This window comes from Chelonoidis abingdonii, chromosome 20, assembly GCF_003597395.2.
Source record: "Chelonoidis abingdonii isolate Lonesome George chromosome 20, CheloAbing_2.0, whole genome shotgun sequence".
In the NCBI taxonomy this organism is placed as follows: Eukaryota; Metazoa; Chordata; order Testudines; family Testudinidae; genus Chelonoidis; species Chelonoidis abingdonii.
The window spans coordinates 590,700-613,874 of record NC_133788.1 but is presented as its reverse complement, the minus strand read 5'-3'; the positions used below and the strand labels follow the sequence as shown (position 1 = coordinate 613,874).

Here is a 23,175-nt window from a genome sequence, read left to right as displayed (position 1 = left end):
TATTCCGCACCAAGCAGCATGATCTTCCCAGGCCCTCAGCGCAAACCCTGCCTCTTGGCTGTGGGGAAATGTCCCTTCAGCCCCTTAGTGCTTCGAAGAGTCATTAAGAAATCATAAGATACTACACTGGGTTAGACGGGGACCTTCAGGAGTCAGCTAGGGGTACCAACTCCTGACTAAAGCTCGTAATAGTCAGGACCAGTCCCCGCTATGAAATCATTACCCAGCCAGGGCCTTATTTGTCAAGCCTAGACCTTTATAAAAATTATCTAACAGGAGTAAGGGAATTCTCCACTAATCTCATCCTGAGGTACGCATTACCCCAAGGTTTACCAGAGTCCCTCCTTAGGTAGGACATTAAGTTTTTCCTTAATTTACCACCTAACCTCCCAACTTGGTAAACTATTGTACCTCGTACATTACTCCCCTGTTGCGACAAATAAATCTTATACTTAGGACGCTGATAAAACTGATCTTCAAGCATCTGTCATCTGGTACAACTTGTATGGAACAGGTCTTAGAATCAACACCCGTTGGGACACCCCCCTTTCAGGTAGTTGAAAGCAGTTATCAAATCCCCCCTCATTCTTCTCTTCTGCAGACTAATGAATCCCAGTTCCCTCACCCTCTCCTTGTAAGTCATGTGCTCCAGCCCCCTAATAATTTTTGTTGTCCATTTTTGAGTCTGTACAATGGAGTTATGCTCCAGCCCAGCTGGTTGTCATTCTGCCTCTGCCTGGGCCGTTGTTAACCCTGGGCCTGTCCTCAGGCTGCAAAAGCGGTTTAGAGGACTAGAGAGAGTATTTACGAGGGCAGATTAAATGGTAACGATGGCTAATGGTTGACAGAGGGTTACCTGAGAAAGGTGCAACCACCAAGACCAGCGAGCAAATGTTCAGTGTGATTCAGTGGGGCACAACCAGGACTCACATACAAGTATCAGCTAAATAGCTCATGAAGCTGTCAGACTGTGGAGCCATCTCTCACCAGGAGGGGAGGGAGATCCATGCTTGGGATATTTCCTATTAGACTGGAGAAGACACTAGTGAAAATACTGTAGGGGCCCAGCTTGCATTTGCTGGGGATACACTGGGCAACCTACTACGGCTTTTTCTACTCCAATTTCTCTGGCCCTTCCTACATTAGTTCAGTTTGCCAATGCACGGAGGACTAGGGCCAAACCTAGGCAGGGCCCTGTGTACACCACAGCACAATGGGACCAAACTGTGGCAAGCACCCCGAAATTCTACAACCAAGTTAATTAATTGTACATCCATGAAATGCTTTTCATGCCCATCCTCCCACACTCACACTGCTACGGCTCACAGCTGGAAATATTCCTTCTGCTGCAAAATACTGAATTCTGTGATCCCTGGGAAAATTCCATATTCCACAGACACATGATCACAGAGTCCAGGGGGCCCAGAGTGAGATGGCTGGAGGCGTTCTCACCTCTCAGGGCCATTGTTCTGGGCTCTTTGCAGACCCAGCCCAGGTCCCATTTTTGAGGTTATCTTCATAACTGAAAGACTAGCCACGTATTTTGTAAAAAGTGAAAGCTGAGATTTTGGACACAATTGTGTGAATCCTGTGGCACACTGTGCACCCGTGGAACCACAGAACACAGAGGGCTCTGACCACAGTTCAGTGAAATTAGTGTCAATAAATCGGAGTCACTGCTCAGGAGACGTGGGCCCGGGATTGCAGTGACTCTGCGTACTGTACCTGGCAACTCTGTGGGAGAAAATCCAAGAGCCCTTGCCATATGGTTCAAGAGTAGAGCTGGCTCTCTGCAGCCAAACCAAGCTCTAGAGATGCTGACAATACCTACCTCTGAGTCTTGACCATACAGATGCACAGAGAGGAAAATTCAAATACTCTACATCATGGGATGGTCTCTGGTTTGTAGAAGACAATTGGCAGCCGCTAGGGCTGTCAGACTGCAGTGCTGAGGGAGGTCAGAGCTACGCAGCACAGAAAGAGAACATGGAAAAAACCTCCGGAGAGTGTAACATACAAGCCTCACACACAATCACCAGAAGCCCATCTCCCATGTCTCCTGAAAGCCACTGAGCAGTGACCCGAGGGGCAACAGCAGAGCTAACCAAGTCTGCAGGCTCACCCACTCTGTGTGGGGCCTGCGTACAGCTGCAGCAGTGCTGGTGCAGTCCTGGGAGCAGGCGTTGAGTCCAGCAGGGACCCTTCAGGCAGCTGAGGGACAGACGAGCAGCAGCCAGGGGCCAGTTCCCTTGTGTCGTTGCAGACTAATACTCACTCTTTAACTTGGAGCGCACTTTGTTTGCTGTCTTTTTGATGTCAGACATTAATTCTTCGAGCTCCTCCTTTGTTTCTAGAGGGAGAAAGGAGAGAAGAAAGATGGATGCATTGGAGACCCTTAGTGAATCTGCCCTCGGCCCGCCCCCCTGGTCACTGGACAGGACTCAATCTCCACCTGCCTCTCACTGGGCTTGAGCAGCCAGCCCCGGCAGCACTCCTCCCCTCGCTTTGGGAAGGAGATCAGAGGGGTCACACTGCAGAGGAGGCCAGGAGCTCCCTTCTCCGAGGAGCCTCTGCCAGCCTGAAAGCAAGACCCATGGGACCAGAACTGACCCTGGGCTTCCCGTATGCCTGTGCCAAGGCTTCCACCCAGCCACTGAGTGGGCTGAGCCTTGCTGTCAGATGTGCTAGGGTTAGTTGCAGCGTGACCAGATATCCCAATTTTATAGGGACAGTCACGATTTTTGGGTCTTTTTCTTATATAGGCTTCTATTACCCCCTACCCCCATCCCAATCAGCACTAGACTCTCATAGAACTCAATCACTTGGCTTTTGTCACTTCAGCAGGGACTCGATCAGCAGGAAGGCGTCTCCCCACCTCCTTGTCAACCAGCAGGGAGAAGGGAACCGAGCAGTCCCCTGAGATCCGAACTGCAGCAGGTTAGCCGGGAACACAGCAGGAGAGAGATGCTGTCCAGCGCTCCAGGCCAGCTGTGTGAGAGCAGTGGCATTGCCCCAGGCTTCAGCTACACAAACACAGCCAAGTGCCCACATCGCCATGCCCAGCACCTTGCAGGATCTGGCCTGACTTGGCCAATTCTCCACAGGCCACTATAAAATGGTTCATCCTTCTCAGTCAAAGCCCTAAGGCCTCTCTGCAGCAGCCAGCCTCTTCTCTGCCTCGAAGCCTGCAGCCTTCAAAGACATTGCTTTGCTAATTACCAGACTGCACACCCACCTGTTCCCTAGAACTCACTGCCTACGGCAGAAATATAGGCCCTGAAATGGCACCACATCTCAGCGCATTCACAGGCCCACTTCTCATGAATGTTTCTGTCAGCAAAATGACAGCTTAACACAACTCTCCTTTTTCAGCACTGGAAGGAACAAAAGACTTACAGTTGCAAACAAAAATACTCATAGGGGAAGGCAAGTCATTTCCCTTCCATCAGCAACCCAGCTTCTCCAAATTACCTTCACGTAACGAGCACATATCACTCAGCGTCCCTCCAGGAACCAGCTGCATTAGTTCCAAGGATACGGACAATGCAACTCACCTCAATCATGCACGCTCCACCAAGAAGAGCAGGCTTTGCTGAATAGTTCTCTGTATTCCTCTAGAGCCTTCCATCCAAGACTCTCACAGTGCTCCATAGACGTGACTAAACCTCAGCACTTCTGTGAGGCTGGGAATAGTCACCTCCTTTTACAGATGAACAAATTGAGGCACTGAGCTCACCAGTGACTTGCTCAAAGACAAGGGAAGTGAATAGAATTCAGGGCTCCCAACTCCTTTATGTTATTACGCACAAGACTATCCTTTCTATCTAACTGGGGAGAACACAGAAACCAGGCTGGGAGGATCAGCCCCACTCACTTAATAATTATTATTATATTTGAATAATTAGAATGTCTCTAGGCACAACCACAACTGTTATTACGTTGTAGGACTCTATTTGCCACAGGTGAGGCTTCAGCTGAAGTAGTGTGTGCGGTTCTGGGGCCGAGCAACGAAAATGATAAGAGGTTTAGAAAACCTGACCTGTAAGGAAAGGTTAAAACACTGGGCATGTTTATACCTGAGAAAAGGAGATGGAGGGGGGCTCTGACAAGAACCTTCAAATATATTAAAGGCTGTTATAAAGGACGGTGATCAGTTGTTCTCCATGTCCACTGAAAGTTGGACAAGAAGTAATGGGCTTAATCTGCAGCAAGGGATATGTAGGTTAGATATTAGGAAAACTTTCAAACTACACGGGTATTTAAATTACGGAATAGGTTTTGAAGGGAGAATGCGGAATCCCCACCATTGGCGGTGGCTAAACTAATAGCCACCATTGGCGGTGTCTAGGTTTACTGGTCAGAGGAGTCGGGAGGGCGCTAAACTAATAGCAAAAGGGGAGAGTAAAAAGAGGGACAACATAAGCACTCAGCACAAAATCAAGATGTTGAGAACAAAATTAATCAAGGAACCAAAGGACGTGAAGAGAAGGAATTCTTGATTTGCCTACAAACCAGTGCTAGGAGCCTGGGTAACAAACATGAGGAGCTGGAATTGCTTGTTTATGGGCATAAGTTTGTTCTACTTGGTATTACTGAAACCTGATGAGATGATTCACACAACTGGAATGTTAAAATAACGGCTGGATTGAGTGGGCAAAAGCGGAGGGCGAGTGGCACTCTGTCAAAAATGGCATTACCCGTTTTTGAGTCACTGATAACTTGGAAGAAAATGACCTGGAATGCTTATGGAGCAATGTCCTAACAGATAAAGCACAATGCAGGGTATTAGTTGGTGTCTGCTACAGACCACCAAATCACACACAGGAACAAAATGACTATCTCCTTACACACCTATGTATAACATGTAGGAAAAATAGCTGCATAATCAGGCAGGACTTCAATCTGAGTGACACATGCTGGAGGTCTCATGCTGCCAGCCATGGATAAAAGTAACATTAGGCAGTTACCAGCACGGGGGCCGACTAGGGTGGGGCCTCAGGCGGAAGGGGGGGGGCCAGTAGCAGCAGCGGCAGCCAGAGCCCCGGGCCTTTTTAAATTGTGGCCCCGAGGCAGCTGCTCCTTTTGCCTCCTGCCAGTGGCCTGGGAGAGGGGGTCCAGACAAGACCCATGAGAATGACTGAAGGATTAGAAAATCTGCTTTACAGTGACCAAGTCAAGGAGCTCAAGCTACTTAGTTTAGGAAAGAGAAGGTTAAGAAATGATCTGATCACAGTCTATAAGTATTCACATGGGGAACAAATATTTAATAACAGGCTCTTTAATCAGAAAAAGGTCTAACATGATCCAACGGCTGGAAGTTGAAGCTAGACAAATTCACACTGGAAATAAGGCGTGTATTTTTAACAGTGAGAGTAATTAACCCTTGGAAGAATTTACCAAGTGTCGTGGTAGATTCTCCATCACTGGCAATTTTAAACTCAAGATTGGATGTTTTTCTAAAGCTCTGCTATAGTAATCATGTTGAGGCAGGTGCCATAGAATCACAGAAGATTAGGGTTGGAAGAGATCTTAGGAAATCATCTAGTTCAACCTCCTGCTCAAAGCAGGACCCCACCTAAATCATCCCAACCAGGTCTTTATCAAGCCGGGCCTTAAAGACCTCTAAGGATGGAGATTCCACCACCTCCCTAGGGAACCCATTCCAGTGCTTCACCACCCTCGTGGTGAAATAGTATTTCCTAATATCCAACCTAGACCTCCCCCACTGCAAATTGAGACCATTGCTCCTTGTTCTGTCATCTGCCACCCCTGAGAACAGCCGAGCTCCATCCTCTTTGGAACTCCCCTTCAGGTAGTTGAAGGCTGCTATCAAATCCCCCCTCACTCTTCTCTTCCAGTCTGTCCAGACGATGTGATACAGGGGTCAGACTAGATTGTCACAATGGTCCTTTCTGGCCTTGAGATCTGTGAATCAACTGGATCCTGCCTCAGTGGAGGGAGCTGGGCTAGATAACCTCGCAAGGTCCCCTCCAGCCCTGCATTTCTATGACTGTTATTTGTGTGGCAGTAATGCCTAGAGCAAGCGTTCTCAAACTTCATTGCACTGCAACCTCTTTCTAACAACAAAAATTATTACATGAACCCAGGAATGGGGACCAAAGCTTGAGCCTGCCTGAGCCCCACTGCTCCGAAGGGGCAGGGGGGGCAAAGCCAAAGCTCAAGGGCTTCAGCCCCAAATGCAAGGCCTGTAATCCGAGCCCCGCCACCCAGGAGAAGCCCTTGGGCTGCAGCTTCGGCTCTGGCTGGTGGGGCTTCAGCTTTGGCCCCAGACCCCAGCAACTCTAAGCCAGTCTTGGCAACCCCATTAAAAGAGGGTTGCGACCAGCTTTGGGGTCCCGACCCACAGTTTGAGAACCACTGGCTTAGAGGCACCAATCTGTTCCAGGCACTGTTGTGACTCTCTGTACCTCAGAAAAACACTCTACACCCCCATGTTGATCCTTATAATATGATTGTGTGGTATCTAATGCACAGTTTGTCATGTCGGGTGTCTTCGGAAGGCTCATGATGCACTGAGCATTGTTATTATAGTAATGCTATAGGTTGTAATTTCATTTATATGGTTATGAGGCTGAAAATGTGTCCTTATGGCTGAAAAGTTTATGGAAAGTAACTGTGTCTCTTTAAATCAAGATGCAGCTCCAAGGCTGTGATAACAGAGGAGTTGGGACCAGGAAATTGCCAGGGGGTAGTTTGCCAGAATACAAATAACCCAACTGACAGAGAAGGGGGTGTTTTCCCCCAGGCTGGTGAGAGATAGGGAGCAGTTATGGGAAAGTTGCTTGGAAAAGGTGCATCTGATCAAAGGGTAAACACACCTAACCCACAGAGCCCAGATCATAGTCCTCTAGGAAACAGGGGCAAGGAAGGACTTGGTGCTGGGAGGGGGAAACACCTGGTAATCCCAAAAAGGGAGCTGGATTTTCTGTATATATATACAGTCCTGGGGTTCGGAGATCACTCCCCAAAGGGCCAGCCAATGTGCAGGATCCCCCTGGACCCTTACCTTGCCAGACCCTGAGATATCAAAATCCCAGAAACATGATTAAATTCCACACAGAGGGGAACACTGGAGGGAAAGAAAAGCCAGTGACTGATTACATGGGAGAGTCTCGAAGGACACCATGGGTAATGAACAAACTAACCTCAAACTACACTATCTGAACAGAGGGCGTGGTATAATAAAGATACTTGTAAACATCCATCTGTGATAAAAAAATTTGGTATTAATGTTATATTTTGGGATAAGAATTTTGTTACTGATGATGTTAAACCTTATGGTAACACTAGCTCTCAGTTAATACCTGTAAACAGATTTTAAAAGCTGATCACAGCAGAGAAACCATAACAAACCTGGTTTGCTGTGTGGGAATGGGGAAACAGAGACCTGGTCTACACTACGAGGTGTCATAAACAGATAGCTAAGGGTTAATGTCTATTTCACCTGCAAAGGGGTAACCAAACACCTGACCAGAGGACCAATCAGGAAACCGGATTTTTCAAAGCTCAGGGAGGGAATTTCTGGGTGTGTGTCTTTGTCTCTCTGTTGCTCTCGGCTCTGAGAGTGAACTGTCTCTCTCCAAGCTTTCTAATCTTCTGTTTCCAAGTGTAAGTACAAAGGTAGAAGACAATAGGTTTTTATATTGTTTTTGTATTTACATGTGTGTACTTTGCTGGAATGTTTTAAATTGTATTTCTTTTTGGATAAGGCTGTTTATTCATTTTTCTTTAAGCCAAATACCCTGTATATTGTCAACTTGATACAGAGATCATTTTTATGTCTTTTTCTTTCTTTTTATATAAAGCTTTCTTTTTAAGACCTGTTGGATTTTTTCCTAGTTAGAACTCACCAGGGAATTGGTGGGGAGGAAGGAAACAGGGGGGAAGGGAAAATCTCTTTGTGTCAGAGTTGCAAAGCTTACCTTTGCAGGGACTCTGACTGAGGGTGAAAGAAACTTGATCTCTCTGTGTTTGCATTTCAAGGACTTGAAACAGGGTGATCGTCCAGGGCCATCTAGGGAGGGGAAGCCTGGGAGGAAATTAAGAGGAGACAAGGGGAGGGGGTTATTTCCCTTTGTTGTAGACTCAGGGCATCTGAGTCTTGGGGTCCCCCAGGGAAGGTTTTGGGGAGACCAGAGTGCGCCAGACACTGGAATCTGGCTGGTGGCAGCGCTATCAGATCTAAGCTGGTAATTAAGCTTGGAGGTTTCATGCTGGCATCTTATTTTCTGAACTCTAAGGTTCAGATATGAGTAGAAAAGCTATGATATGAGGTTAGGTCAAATTTAGCCATGTTAGGTCGATTTTATAATGAACGTGTCTACACAACCAACCCTGTTCCACCGACCTAAAGGGGCCTTAAGATTGACCACTGTACTCCTCCCCGATGAGGGGAGTAGCGCTAAAATCAACATTCCTGGGTTTAATTTGGGGTAGCGTAGACGCAGCGCTGTGCAATTCGATGGTATTGGCCTTTGAGAGCATTAGCTCTTTTGGCCACAGCACTGCAGTGGGAGCTCCTGTTCAGCTGATTATCTTTGGTCACATTTCTGGTGAGTCTCCCAACATGCACTTTGGTAGGTCTGGGCGATGGACTCTGTCTCTTCCGCTCTCTCTTGGGTGGCTTAGACTTGGAGTGGGATCATCTCCTGTTGTCATGTCTACATGGAGATGGGGTTGGGGATCCAGAGGAAAAGTACCGGATCCTGAGCTACCACCATCACCTGGGAACTCTGACCAGTTCAAGCTTCATGGGTTGGGTGAGATCCCCCTCTTTCTCTTTCTCTCTCTCTCTGTTTTCCTTTCTACCTTAGGTATTAAACTTTAATAATGTATGTTATGGCGGTTTAGGCTCCTTGTGTTGTTATCACTATTATTCAATAAATAACTTGTATGATTAAGCTGGTTGCTTCTCTCTCTCTTGCCAAACTTTACTGTTTTGTGTTTTTAGCTTCCCCCATTCACTCTACAGCAATGCTTCTTTTACCTAAGCTAAAGATCCCTGCAGCTCCCAGAATACTGCGGGGTTTGCTCATCAAGTAGGTTATTGCCAGTACAAGTATGTTGTGAGAGTGGGGATAGGGACGCATAAGGGTAACAGCTTGAAAGTGCTGCTTGACTCAGTCCATGGAGCCCAGGGGCACATAAGGGTGGCAGCTTGAAAGTGCCGCTTCATTCAGCCCAGTGAGTCCAGAGACGTATAAGGGATCAGCTTGAAAGTGCTGATTGACCCAGTCCACTCAGACTTGCTCCGTTAATGTATGTGTGGCTGCGGGTGTGCTCATCCAGTTCTGGGGCTGGAGAAACCCAGCCCTGGGGAACCTAGGTCCTGCAGGATAGCTCCACTGGGAGGGGACTTGCATAAGGGAGAAGCAGAGCTCCATATGAAAAGACATGACACAAGCGGTACCATGATATAATTACAGAACACCCCCTCTCCCCAGAAGAGTAACTCTAATAAATGAGCATACCCCAAAGTAACGGGCAGATCTGGTAACACAGCCCATAGTTGAACTGCTCCTTGCTGCTGTCCAGGTTGCCTGTGTATGGCTTCATGAGCCATGGGAGCAAGGGGCAGGCTGGGTCCCCAAGGATAACTATTGGCATTTCGTATCAGAGGGGTAGCCGTGTTAGCTTGGATCTGTAAAAGCAGCAAAGAGTCCTGAGGCACCTTATAGACTAACAGACGTATTGGAGCATGAGCTTTCGTGGGTGAATACCCACTTCGTCGGATGCATTTCAACATCCCCAACAGTAATTTTCTGGTCTGGGAAGAAAGTTCCTTCTTGCAGCTTTCAGAACAGCCCAGAGTTCCAAAAGATGTGAGTGTCATGCACCTTTCCCAACCATCCCATGTTGATGTTGGTGAAATCACCCTTGTGATCCACCAGTGCTTACAGCACCATTGAGAAGTACCCCTTGTGGTTTATGTATTCTTTGGCAAGGTAGTTCGGTCCCAAGATAGGGACATGTGTTCCATCTATCGCCCCACCACAGTTAGGGAACACCATTGCAGTAAAGCCACCCACTATGACCTGCACATTTCCCAGAGTCGCTAACCTTCTTAGCAAAAGGGTATTGGATTGCTCTGGCTACTTGGATCACAGCAGCCCCTCCAGTAGATTTACCCACTCCAAATTGATTCCCAACAGAACGGTAGCAGTCAGGCATTGCAAGCTTCCACAGGGCTATTGCCACTTGCTTCGCAACTGTCAGGGCAGGTCTCATCTTGGTATTCCTGCGCTTCAGGGTGGGGGAAAGCAACTCACAAACTTCCAGGAAAGTGCCCTTACACATGCAAAAGTTTCACAAAGGAATCATCCCATACCCGCAACACTATGCAGTCCCACCAATCTGTGCTTGTTTACCAGGCCCAGAATCGGCGTTCCATTGTGTCAATATGGCCCCAATGCCGCCATGATATCACAATTGCCACATCCCATGCTTTCAGGAACATATGTCCCCACATCCTCCTCACAATCTTCCTCATGCTGGCAGCTCCTAGCTAGGCTCTGCACATACTGCAGGATAATGCGCAAGGTGTTTACAATACTCACAAAAGCAGTGTGCAGCTGAGTGGGCTCCATGCTTGCTGTGCTATGGCATCTGCATGGATAACCCAGGAAAAAAGGCGCAAAATGATTGTCTGCCATTGCTTTCAAGGAGGGAGGCAACTGATGACGTACCCAAAACCACCCGTGACAATGTTTTTGCCCCATCAGGCATTGGGAGCTTAACCCAGAATTCCAATGGGCATTGGGGACTGTGGGATAGCTACCCACGGTGCACCACTCCATGAGCTGATGCTAGCCAAGGTATTGAGGACGCACTCCACTGACCTAATGTGGCTTAGTGGGGACACGCAAAATCGATTGTATAAAATCGGTTACTAAAGATCGACTTCTATAAAATCAACCTAATATTGTAGTGTAGACATGCCTATGATGGCTGGTGCTGGATGCCAAGAGAACTATAACACAAACTGCCTTCAAGCTAGTCAGTGACTAACCCTCTTGCAGTAAACTAAGAGGGGAAGTGTGATGCTTTGTACCTTGGGGGAACACCCTACGCCCCAATGTTCATCCTTAATAATATAGCAATGTTATAGGTTGTAATTTCATGTATATAGTTATGAGGCTGAAAATTGTCCTCATGGCTTAAAACAAACCCAGGCAAAAACTATCGAAGAGAAGAGGGGCAGTTCACACCTCATCAGGGCATGTATGGGACAAACCCAGCCCAGCCTCACAGGAACAAAGGACACTGGCCTAGGCAGCAACAAAGGATCCTTTGGATTCTTGAATGAGTCACTCCCCTTCCTTTTGTCAGTTTGGGATTATGATGAGGTAATGCTCACCTGACTCTGAAGAGGGGGGGAAGGCAAAGCCAAGAGGGAAGAAAGAACATGATAAAAGGGAGAGATGTTTGCCAGGCTCTTCTTCTCTCTTCCAGCTCCATCTAGACACCACCACCACGTGACCTATGCACTGATCAAAGGGGAGAGCCTGGCTGAAGGGCAACCAGCCGGTTTGTAGTGAGAAGCATCTAAGTTTGTAAGGGCATTGAAAGTGATCAGATCAGCTTAGAATGTGTTTTGCTTTTATTTCATTTGATCAAATCCGACTTGTTGTGCTTTGACTTATAATCACTTAAAATCTATCTTTGTGTAAATAAAATTGTTAGTTGATTCTACCTGAAGCTGTGGGTTTGGTCTGAAGTGTGTCAGAGACTCCCCTTGGGATAACAAGCCTGGCACATATCAATATCTTTGTTAAATTGACAAACTCATATAAGCTTTCAGCGTCCAGTGGGCATAACTGGACCCTGCAAGATGGAGGTTCCTGGGTTGTGTCTGGGGCCAGAGATATTGGCTAGTGTCCTTCAGTTTCACAATCCAAGGAGCAGCTTACATGCCAGAAGCTGTGCATGAAAAGCCCAGGAGTGCAGGTTCTCACAGCAAAGTAGGGTAAGACCAGGGCCAGCTCCAGGCACCAGCTGAGCAAGCTCATGCTTGGGGCGGCAGATTCTAGGGGGCAGCATTCTGCCCAAACCTAGGGCGGCATGGCTGCTTTTTATTGTTGTTGTTCACTGCTCCCATCGCCCTGTAGGGAGTGGCGGGGCAGAGGAGGAGAGCGACCTGCAGCAAACTCAGCAGGGCAGCCTGGGTCCTTCCCTCCCCACTGACCAGAGCAGCACGGAGCCCTCCTGGCAGGTGGCGCAGCGGTTGGGGCCGTGGGGTGAGCACCCCGCTGAAGCGCTGGCCGCCCCCTTCTCACAGGCACAAGGGCTTGGGCTTTTCACTGCAGTCTTAGCAAAAAGTGATTTTTAAAAACCTGCTCTATGAAATAAAGAGCAACTCATAAAGGTCTGTCATGGGGAGGGAGATCCCCGCTTAGAAATAATGGGACTTGGGGCTGCCCAGACTAGACATGCTAGATCTAACTAGGACACTAGACATGGGCGATGGGTACCAAAGGCCAGGGAAGGTTAAACTTTCCCTAACCCAGGCCATGGCCCAACCCACGCTCCACCCGAGGCCCCACACTCGTTCCCCCTCTCCCCTGAAGCTGATGGAGACTCAGCTCCAGCTGGTGGCCTGGAACTCAGGCTGGCAGCCACGGGCTGGGACAGTCAGGGAGTCAGGTCAGCAGTCCTGAGTGGTGGCTAGCCGGCATGGCTGGGGATCCTCTGGCCACAGGAGGGATGGGGCCTCAGGCAGACAGGGTGGAGGTGGGGAGCTAGCCTCCCGACAGGGGGCTTCACCTGCCACCCATGACACTAGATCCAGGAAGGGAGGGGAAAGAGGAGGTGTGATATGGCTGAGTGCTCCAGTCAGATTTGATTCGATTCCCCCTGAAGCAGGTAGTTTATATATCTTGTCATGTATAGGAATTGAGTGGTATCGCTTTAAATAGTTTGTGAGCCTTCTCATTGCCCTCACTGTCCACTGTATTCCAGAAGCCCTGTACCTAGAGCACGTGTGTTGCATATTGTTAGCAAACATGAGCATTAGGACTCCACCGTGCATGTGCGAGTCCTTCACATTAAGTATGCTGTGCACAGAGCAAGAGACAACATACCTGCATTTGCACAGCTCTCCAGCGAACCCCCTGTGAAAGGGAACGATCTCCCAGGGACCCAGGAAAGGGGGCAGTTTAACCAGTTGTGCTGACATGGAGCAGAGTGTTTGACAGACCCTATCAGCACTCATGCTGCTGTGTCCAGGGAAGTGCTGCCATAGGCTGTGACCCTGACACAGCCACAGGTTCTCCCAAGGAGCCAGGAAGATGTCAGGATGAAGCAGGTGGACAGGACACTGCAGTTTCTTCATGTCCAAATGTGACTGAAGGAACAAACCGCCCACCCAGCCATGGCTCCTCTTGGTTTTGATGAGATCAAGGCATATTTCGATTAAATAAAACTCTGTTTAATAGACACTCACTGCATTAACTGAGGCATTTCAATGGCTGCAGCCGCCCCGAGGCCGCGTGCTCTGCTGGCAATCTCTAGCCATAATTAGAAAACTCATCATGATGCTGAGATGCCGCTAGACGGTCCACCAGCAGTTCACAATATCTGACTCAAGCACAGGCTCCTGTGGGATTCAGGGATGTTCCAGAAGAGTAAAACTCCCCCTTCCTTGTGCAGTGGTTTCATGCAGGCTGTGAGTGCCATGCCCTATTGCTGGGAGATCAGTCTGACTACCCAGTTCACATACGTAAACACAAGCACGGAGAGATTAAAGGGACGCTGTTAGTGCGACTTCTTTCAGAACTAATTTTTTAAAATCCAGTTCTTGGCAGAGACTCCTAAGAACAGCATGTAGGAAGTTTTTAAAAAGCCCTCTTACTTTTTCACAAAGCGGTTTCTGTTCAGCTGCTGATTTTCTGGAGAGGTCTTTTCAATAAGGAGGATACAGATCAGATCTTGTATGTTGTGACGATGTGGTTCTGGCGGGACCCAACTGAGAGTGCCAAATCAGGACCAATTGCTCAAACAGGGCAGTAACAGCCCAAGGCTGGGGTTTTTCCACCTCTAAGGCAAACCAAACCAGCCAGACAAAAATTACTTTGGTTTCACCCCACTGGCTAACCACAAGTCACACAAGCAATTTCCTTAGACACTCCAGTCTCCCAGTGTCACCACCAGTCCCACATGTCCTGGGGATGAATGGTTATGAAAACCAACACCCCAGTAAAAGAAAAAGGTTCTCTTGATCCCGAAGGACCAAGCCCCAGACCCAGGTCAATATACACATCAGATCTTACCCACAAATCACGCTGTTGCCAATCCTTTAGAATCTAAAATCTAAAGGTTTATTCATAAAAGGAAAAAGATAGAGATGAGAGCTAGAATTGGTTAAATGGAATCAATTACATACAGTGATGGCAAAGTTCTTAGTTCAGGCTTGTAGCAGTGATGGAGTAAACTGCAGGTTCAAATCAAGTCTCTGGAGAACATCCCCCGCTGGGATGGGTCATCAGTCCTTTGTGCAGAGCTTCAGATTGTAGCAAAGTCCCTCCAGAGGTAAGAAGCAGGATTGAAGACAAAATGGAGATGAGGCCTTCGCCTTATATAGACTTTTCCAGGTGTAAGAACACTCCTTTGTTCCTACTGTGGAAAGTTACAGCAAAATGGAGTTTGCAGTCACATGGGCCAGTTTCTGCTCACTCCAGTGAGTCACAGGGCGTATCCGCCTTCTCTCGATGGGTCAATTGTGTAGTTGATGGTCCTTAATGGGTCATCAAACAGGCTAAGCAGAGCTGACACCAGCCTGTCTGGAACTTTTTCCAGTAACACAGAACAAGTTTGAAATACAGACAATACACAGCCAATATTCATAACTTCAACTACAAAAATGATACAGACATACAGACAGCATAATCATAACCAGTAACCAGTAACCTGGTCTTAGACACCTTATATGACCTCCTTTACATAGGATTTGGTGCCATTACAGAACCTTGGTTGCAACCCATGTTCTATATGGTCCCAGTTTATATCAATAATGTCACACATGTGCATTGCTTTATCCCATGAGAAGCGTCATTAATGCCAACAGGAGGACTCATGTTAGAAAGTGAGACAGGATTGGGTCTCCCTACCTTCCTATCCCAGGGGAGTGTGAAGCTTCCTTCACCCACTGTGTTGTCAAATGGACAATGTTCACACACGGAAAAGAGAGAACACATTTCTTTTTGGCCAATCTTTGAGTTATAATAATCTTCAGGATAACTTGTAAATTTAGAAGACCCAGGCTTTTCAGTCAGGATTGTGTTTTCAATTGACGTTGTCCTTTTAAGTGACTCTCTTTCATGCGTGTTTTACTGTTGGTTGCAAGGAATACATAGCAACAGGAAATTACACACAACATTACGAGATCATTATAATTACAGCTACAGTAATTTTCATGATGATAAAAACACTTTAAAGGGACAGTGCAGAGATTTTTATGGCTACTGCTTCCCAGCAGAGAATTCCCCAGGCACAGGGTACAGCCCAGCACAGCCGTCTTCTGTGCCAGATGCCTCACCCCATGCACAGGAGAGGAAGTGGGCAAGGCAGAGCAGCGCTCCACTGCTAACCCTCCACTCACATAAGATCATTCGGGGCAACTAGTGGCATATGTTAGAGCTGCTCCTGTGGTGCCATAACTGACACTGGGTTGGGTGGATGCAGCATTGGATGTAACTGGCTGCCTTGACAGACACCCATCCCCTGTGCCGACTGGAGGGCGGATGCAGGGGAGAATTCAGCCCAATGGTTTGTGCTCCCCGTACCGTCCCTCCAGCAGTTCACTAGCCAACAATATTCCCAGAGCCATCCAGACATCAATGATAGTGAAGCAAAGGATTTTTCGTCATAGCAAGGTGCCATACAGGCCAAAGTGGTGATTAAGAACATGCTTCATTGTTTGTCAAGACAATAGCATGTTAATTTCATATTTGTATATTTAACTTTTATTAAGCAGGGAAAAACAATAAAAAGATCATTCCAAACCACATAGCACTGCATTAGACGTCTGAAATTCAGTGTCTGCTCTGTTGTGCCCTTGTAACGTACAGCATGCAAATTCTGCCAAAGTCTGAATATATTTTGAGACGGAATTTAAAAACTCACTCTCCTTTGTCTTGTGAGTTTAAAATAGATCCTACTGTTACAATAAAGATAGCCTCAAAAGGAAAGATAAGGGTTTGTACCATTTTTGCAACTTTATGATATATGTGATACAACTTTTTGGGGGGAGGGATTATTAATTAGATTAACAGACATTCAGATCTTGTTTACCTGGAAGGCTTTACAGATAATTTCTACAGAGATATAATAGGATCATGACATAATATCACAAAGTGAAACCTCAGTAACTGGCAGGGAAGAGATTTTTAATCAGATTGTTTAAAACTCTGGAGGTTTTTTGTTTGTTGAACATTTTAACTCAAAATGTCTGATGAAGAGTTGGGAGAAAAGATCTTTTCTTTAATGATTCAGCCCCTCCAGTTAACGGCTGAGAAAGCTCTAATTCTCAAGTTCCCCATGGAGGCCTACAGAAAAAATAGGGAACACAATATTTACCATTATTTATATTTAAAGGTTGAAAAGAACCTTTCAACTCTTCTTTGTTAATCCTAGAGAGAAGGAAAGGACACAATCTCACTGCTATTCTCCTCTGCAAGTCAGCTTTAATGTAACTATTTATCCTGCTGCTTTCTTTGCAAAAGAACAATATATTGCACAAGAAAAAGCAAAGCAGAAAGCACAGAGGTGTTTAGGGTTTTCCAGCTATACCCAGTAGGGTGCTTCACAGCTGATCTGGCCTCAGACGCAGGAGAGTGCAAACCCCAAAGATTCCTCCCTGGAGGTTAACAGAGCTAGGTGAACCTTTTTCATAACATTTTATGGCATCAAAGTAATAAAAATGAAAAACAGTGTTAATAAAATTCCAAGCAGAGGAGCTGTTAGAATGGCCATTTCAGCCAGGAGCCTTCCTCACATCATCTGGAAAAAAAAAATTTTCCCCTCGTGTCTGCCCCAAAGTGCTCGAGGCAAATCCATCACATCATTGTACGGTTTGTCATTTCACACGCATTTCTCCTCTTGCCTATTTGCAGATAACAAGACAACGACGCCAGACTTTGTACCAAGGAACTTAGAGGCTCCTGCCTGGCTCACCTTTCAATTCTCCCTCTCCTACTCCTGGTTCCTGAGAGCAGAGCACTCACTCAAATGTGAGTTTTGCCTTATTACAACTATGCCCATTCTTCAGAGCAGAGAGAGACTATCAAGGCTCTCCTGTTGAGACACAGGAAAACACCTGCTAACCAGTACCTGGGGCGACAGGGACGCCATTTTCTCCCATCCACGTACTAGGAAGAGAAAATACCAATTTATGATTAAATAATAATACTCGGACTGATATTTTCAAAGCTGTCTCGGGGAAACCAAGCACCAGCAGGCTATCAGACTTGCCAGAGGCCACCAAGGGAGGCTCATACGGAGGAGGGATTAGAAACTTGCACTCTCCCACTCTCTTCTCCATCATTCCAGCAGAGGACTTGGGACAATTTATTCAGCAATGAGATCTGAAAGTCACTGCTGTTTGTTGCCACACTGACTGCAGACGTAAAGGGAAAAGGTAATAGTTACAAAACATTGTAAATTCTAAATGTTTATAACAGCTTTCCACACCGTCCAAAGAACAGTCAGTCCCCTGGGTCTTCTGGCGTACGCTGAACTGCTGCTTGAGCAGTATTTCCATTAAAAGCTCAATAAGCTATAATAAAACATGCTGTTACACACGGCTCCCACAACCACGGCTGTATCATCAGCACAAGTGGCTACAAGGGAAGATGTGCTAGTGATGGGAAGGGGGATGATGTATTAGCTAAAAGTAACAGTTCAAAAGCACCTAAAAGATCTCAGAGCCTAAGTCGCCCTTTCCAAAGTGACTTTGGAGACTAAGTCCCAGTGACATTTAATGAGATCTAGGCTCACAAGGGACTAATGTCACTACTGAAAATAGCACTTAGGCTCTGATGTTATTTACATACTTTTGAAAATTCTACCCTTACTCTACAGTTTCTGAGCTTCACTGATTTCTTTCCTTGTATTTGAAGGTGAACAAATGCTGGAAAAAGCTGTGCGCTCTCCATTTGGGAGGCATCTATCTCTGCAATGATTATTATAATGTGTAGAGCTAATCAAAAACTTTTTGGCAGTTTTTTTGTTGGGTTGGGGGGATGAGAGGAGGGACAAAAAATGGCTCTGTGACCAAAATGACATTTTTACAGAAAAAAATCATTTTAGTAAAATTTGTATTTTTTCCAATGAAAATTTTTGAACCTTTTACAAATTTTAGTTTAGGGTTTTTTTATTTGTTTGGGTGGGGCTTTTTTAAGGTTCCCCCTCCAATTTTCTCTCACTTGCTTCCCTCTTCCTTTTCCAAGAAGAAAGTGGGGGAGTAGGGAAGAAAAATGTCTTTTGAAAAAAGTTTCATTTTTAATTTTTCACTGAAAACATTGTTTTCTAAAAAATTAAATTTTCAGACTTGTTAGAAATGTTTTGCAAAAATGGAATTCAATTCTTTACCCAGCTGTAATCATTTTTATTATGGTAGTGTCTGGACCCCAACAAAGCACAGAGCCATGCTTTTCTAGGTGCTGAACATACACAGGAGACAGGCCCTATTCGAGAGAGCTGAACAGTTGAGGGGGAGGTGAGAAAGTGGTTTCTCAAATGGGAACTAGGCATCAATTCCCAGGTCTGCCTTTGAAAATTCCCTCCTCAGAGAGAGGAGAGAGACAAGACAGGATGAAAGGGAGATTCATTACCCTGAATTGAGGCACAAAGAAATTATGTGATTTGCCTGAGTCGCACAGGCAGATCCAAGGAACTCAGGTGTCTGGAGTCCCAGAACTCACGTCAAGGCTGAAGGCCCAGGTTTTTATCGAAGGGATTTCATGGGCCTGAGGTGTGGCTGCTACTGACTTAGCAGGAAGCAGTTGCAGGTTCTTTTTCCAAACATTTTAATTAAATATTCACTTTTTTAAGTACAAAAAAGAAAAAGAAGCAAACAGCTAAGTGAGCTGCACAACTGTCCTCTGGAGACCAAACAAAACTGGTATGGAAACTGGTATGGTTCTTTCTTGTCTGTGTTTTAGGTGAACAATGTAACATAGGAGTAAACAAGAGATTACTGAAGAACTGCCTGGTTTGCCACAGAGCTAAAGAAATCTCAGCTAATTACTTATTAGAGCTATTTATACTTTGGCTGTGCTCAAAATCCCAATAAAGACCAGAGCCCCATTGTGCTTGGTGCTGTAGGAGCATTCTAATGCATGGTAGTCCAGCAAATGTTTTAATACTGAGGTGCACAGAAGTGCCATCTACCAGGCTAATGCTCACGGTAGGTAGCTATCAAGGTGGCTTCGGATGGTCCCCTGGGGACCAGCCAGATGACTGATGGTGCCAGGGGGAAAGGCTTTGTTTATACCACTGACCCAAGCATGAGGCACAGCAAGGCTAGAGATGGTGATGGGCAGGATGGGGGTGTTTAGCAGGAGGAGTTTGCTGCCGATTCTCTCATTCTGTTCCCTCCTTTTGAAAGAAACAGATGGGATTTGATTTTCCTCACAGTTATGATGAGCCAAGAATAACAATTCTTTGCTCCATGCTGAGGAGGTGCAGGTAGAAGAGAGGCAGGCACAGTCTGGCCATTAATATAAAATAGGACCTGACATGCCAAATAAGCACAACTGCCACAACATGATTTCCTGAGCATACCTGTCCTACAACAGGCCCTCAGCTAGTAGCTGGGTAGCCTGTCAGAGCAGCTGCCGCCAATGGAAGCGGTTCATACAGTGACAACCCCTCGGAGCCACTAAGACTTAAACTTCATATCTGAAGCCTGCACTCACTTGGTATGCAAATTATGCTCAGCAATTATGACTCCATATGATAGGCTAATTTGCATATTATATAAATTCAGTGACATTAAAATTTGTGTCACAAAGTTCAAAACATTGCACAAGAGGCATATTCAAATGCAAACACTGACGACCGCACACACTTGCGAGCACATGGAGCAGTGTAAGCTTTGCAAGAGATACAGCAGACATGGAATGGGAGAAGCATTTCCAACAGCGGCATGTTTAAATGAAAGAATCATTTAGAAATAAATAGGCATGAGCCTCTTGAAATTTCATTTTCCCTCCGGTGAGCAGTGAAGCGAAAGAAGGCAATGGGGTTTATAAGCTGTCCTCGAGGTCGTGAGCTCAAACTAGAGTTTTGCCTTCCAGAGAAAACGTTGTAGTTGGGATGTCACAGCTTTGTTACACTGTACTGTGACCTCCCAACACTGACACAGTAACACCTCAGAATGCTTGTGATGTTCCTCAAAGCCAGCTTGTGCAGAATGGCCTGGGAAATGAGAGGTGACTGTCAACTTTAAAGGAACTGCAGCCAATCAGATTGTTGACAGGTCACAGTGTTGGCACGTAAGAACATTTAAATTGTATCAACAGCCCTGGAAGATTTTAATAATTAATCTTAATAATGCTTCTTTATTTTTAGCTATATTGCAAATTAGAGCTTTCTTCTATTTGCATAGCAATATAGTATCACTGAGGTGCTGTGTAGAGAAGCTAAGGGATACACAAGTAAGACTTAGGGAAAAACAACAGCATTTCTTTGTGGGGAAATCTGTATCGGGAAGAGCCACAGCGGAAATAAACAACAATACTAGGGAGCAGAGCTGGAACTTTTGATGTAAACTGGGGAAATGGAGGCTTCCATGTACAACCTACTTTCCAGGTATGTTCTTCAGAGCAAGAAACACAGTTTAAACAGAATCTTTTATCGGTAAATGTCTACTGTTCTCTCAGTGTTAATGAGCAGACATGAAGCCCTGGAAATAACTGCCCTGTCATACAAGATCTACAAGGAAGGAGGAGAACACTGGAGGAGGTAGCTAGCTACATACTTCCATAGAGTATAAGGCCAGAAGGACCATTTGTGATCATCTAATCTGACTGCCTGCATAACACAGGCCAGAGATCTGCACTGAATTAACTCCTGTTTGAACTGGAACACATCTTTCAGAGAAATGTCCAGTCCTGATTTAAAGATTCCCAGCGATGCAGAATCCACCACAACCCTGGGTAAGTTGTTCTAATGACTGAAAACCCTCACTGCTGAAAATTTGTGCCTTATTTCCAGTATGTATTTGTTTAGCTTCCACTTCCAGACATTCAGTCTTATTATACCTTTGTCTGCTAGACTGAAGAGACCTTCTATTAACAAATTTGTGTTCCCCTCATAGTGACTTACAGACTGTGATCAAGTCACCCTTTAACGTTCTCTTTCTTAAGCTACAGAGATGGAGCTCTTTGAGATTTCCACTGTAAGACATGCTTTCCAATCGTTTTATCATTATTGTGATTCTTGGCTGAATCCTCTCGAATTTTTCACTGTCCTTCTTGAATTGCGGACACCAAAACATACCAGTAGCATTCGCACAAGTGCCAAATACAAAGATAATATAACCTCTCTCTTCTGACTTGAGACTCTCCTGCTTATACAGCCAAGAGTCGCATTAGCCCAAACTTTGGCCATAGCACCATGCTGGGATCTCATGTCTAGCTTATTATCCATCAGGATCCCCAAGTCCATCTCCGAGTCACTGTTTCTCAACATACAGTGCACTCCATCCTGCAAGTGTGGTTTGCATTCTTTGTTCCCAGATGCATGAGCTTACATTTGGCCATACTGAAACACATACTGCTTGCTTGTGCCCATCTTACCAAGTGATCCAGATCGTTTTGTATCAGCGACTTGTTCTCTTCATTATTGATCACTCCCCTAATCTTTGCATTAACTGCAGACTTTATCAGTGATGATTTTAAAATTTTCTTTTAGGTCATTGATAAAAATGTTTAAATAGCGTTAGGCTAGAACAAATCCCAGTAGGACCCCACTAGAAACGCACCCACTCGATGGTGATTCCCCATGTACAATTACATTTTGAAACATCTCAGTGAACCAGTTTTTAAACCATTTAATATGTGTAACGTTGAATTTATATTGTTCTAGTTGCTTATTAAAAATGTCATGCAGTTATCAAAACCAATTCCTTACTGAAGTTTAAGTATATTACATCAACACTATTATCTTTATCAATGAAACCGGTAATCTCATAAAAAATATAAAGTTCATTTGACAAGATCTATTTTCTATTAATCTGCGTTTATTGTCATTAATTATATTACTCTTGTGACAAAGTTCCTCTTCTACCTTGGTGGGTCCTGCGCTTATTGGCAGATTTGCTCACCTCACTGATTTTCCCTACAGTCTGGACCAACTCCTCCTGTGTCTGATAAGGGGTTGGGAGGTTTGGGGGGAACCCGGGCCCGCCCTCTACTCCGGGTTCCAGCCAGGGCCCTGTGGATTGCAGCTGTCTATAGTGCCTCTTGTAACAGCTGCATGACAGTTACAACTCCCTGGGCTACTTCCCCATGGCCTCCTCCAAACACCTTCTTTATCCTCACCACAGGACCTTCCTCTTGGTGTCTGATAACACTTGTACTCCTTTGTCCTCCAGCAGCACAGCCTCTCAGTCTCAGCTCCTTGTGCCTCTTGCTCCAAGCTCCTCGCACACACTTCCTCTCCTCTGGCTCCTCCCTCCCTGACTGGAGTGAGCTCCTCTTTAAATCCAGGTGCCCTGATTAGCCTGCCTTGATTGACTGCAGGTGTTCTAATCAGCCTGTCTGCCTTAATTGGTTCTAGCAGGTTCCTGATTACTCCAGTGCAGCCCCTGCTCTAGTCACTCAGGGAACAGAAAACTACTCAGCCACAGCTCCTCTGAAACTTACCGGTGTTCCAAGATTTATTGAAAATCCATTTTAATGTCAGAGCAGGGTTGCAACCTTTCAGAAGTTGTGTGCCAAGTCTTCATTTATTCACTCTAATTTAGGGTTTCGCATGCCAGATTACTGGCATTGTAAACACAGCTCCTCTGAAACTTACCGGTGTTCCAAGATTTATTGAAAATCCATTTTAATGTCAGAGCAGGGTTGCAACCTTTCAGAAGTTGTGTGCCAAGTCTTCATTTATTCACTCTAATTTAGGGTTTCGCATGCCAGATTACTGGCATTGTAAACA

The 23,175-nt window shown here is 45.8% G+C and overlaps 1 protein-coding gene across 2 annotated transcripts in view; it reads right to left on the bottom strand.

The window, feature by feature from the left end:
• STX1A (syntaxin 1A) overlaps window positions 1–23,175 on the bottom strand; it is a 235,419-nt gene that overhangs the window by 100,842 nt on the left and 111,402 nt on the right. For both annotated transcript variants that reach the window (XM_032769883.2, XM_032769884.2), the window contains exon 3: window positions 2,276–2,350. In XM_032769883.2, coding sequence (XP_032625774.2) covers window positions 2,276–2,350 — 75 coding nt within the window. The remainder of the gene's footprint in view (window positions 1–2,275; window positions 2,351–23,175) is intronic.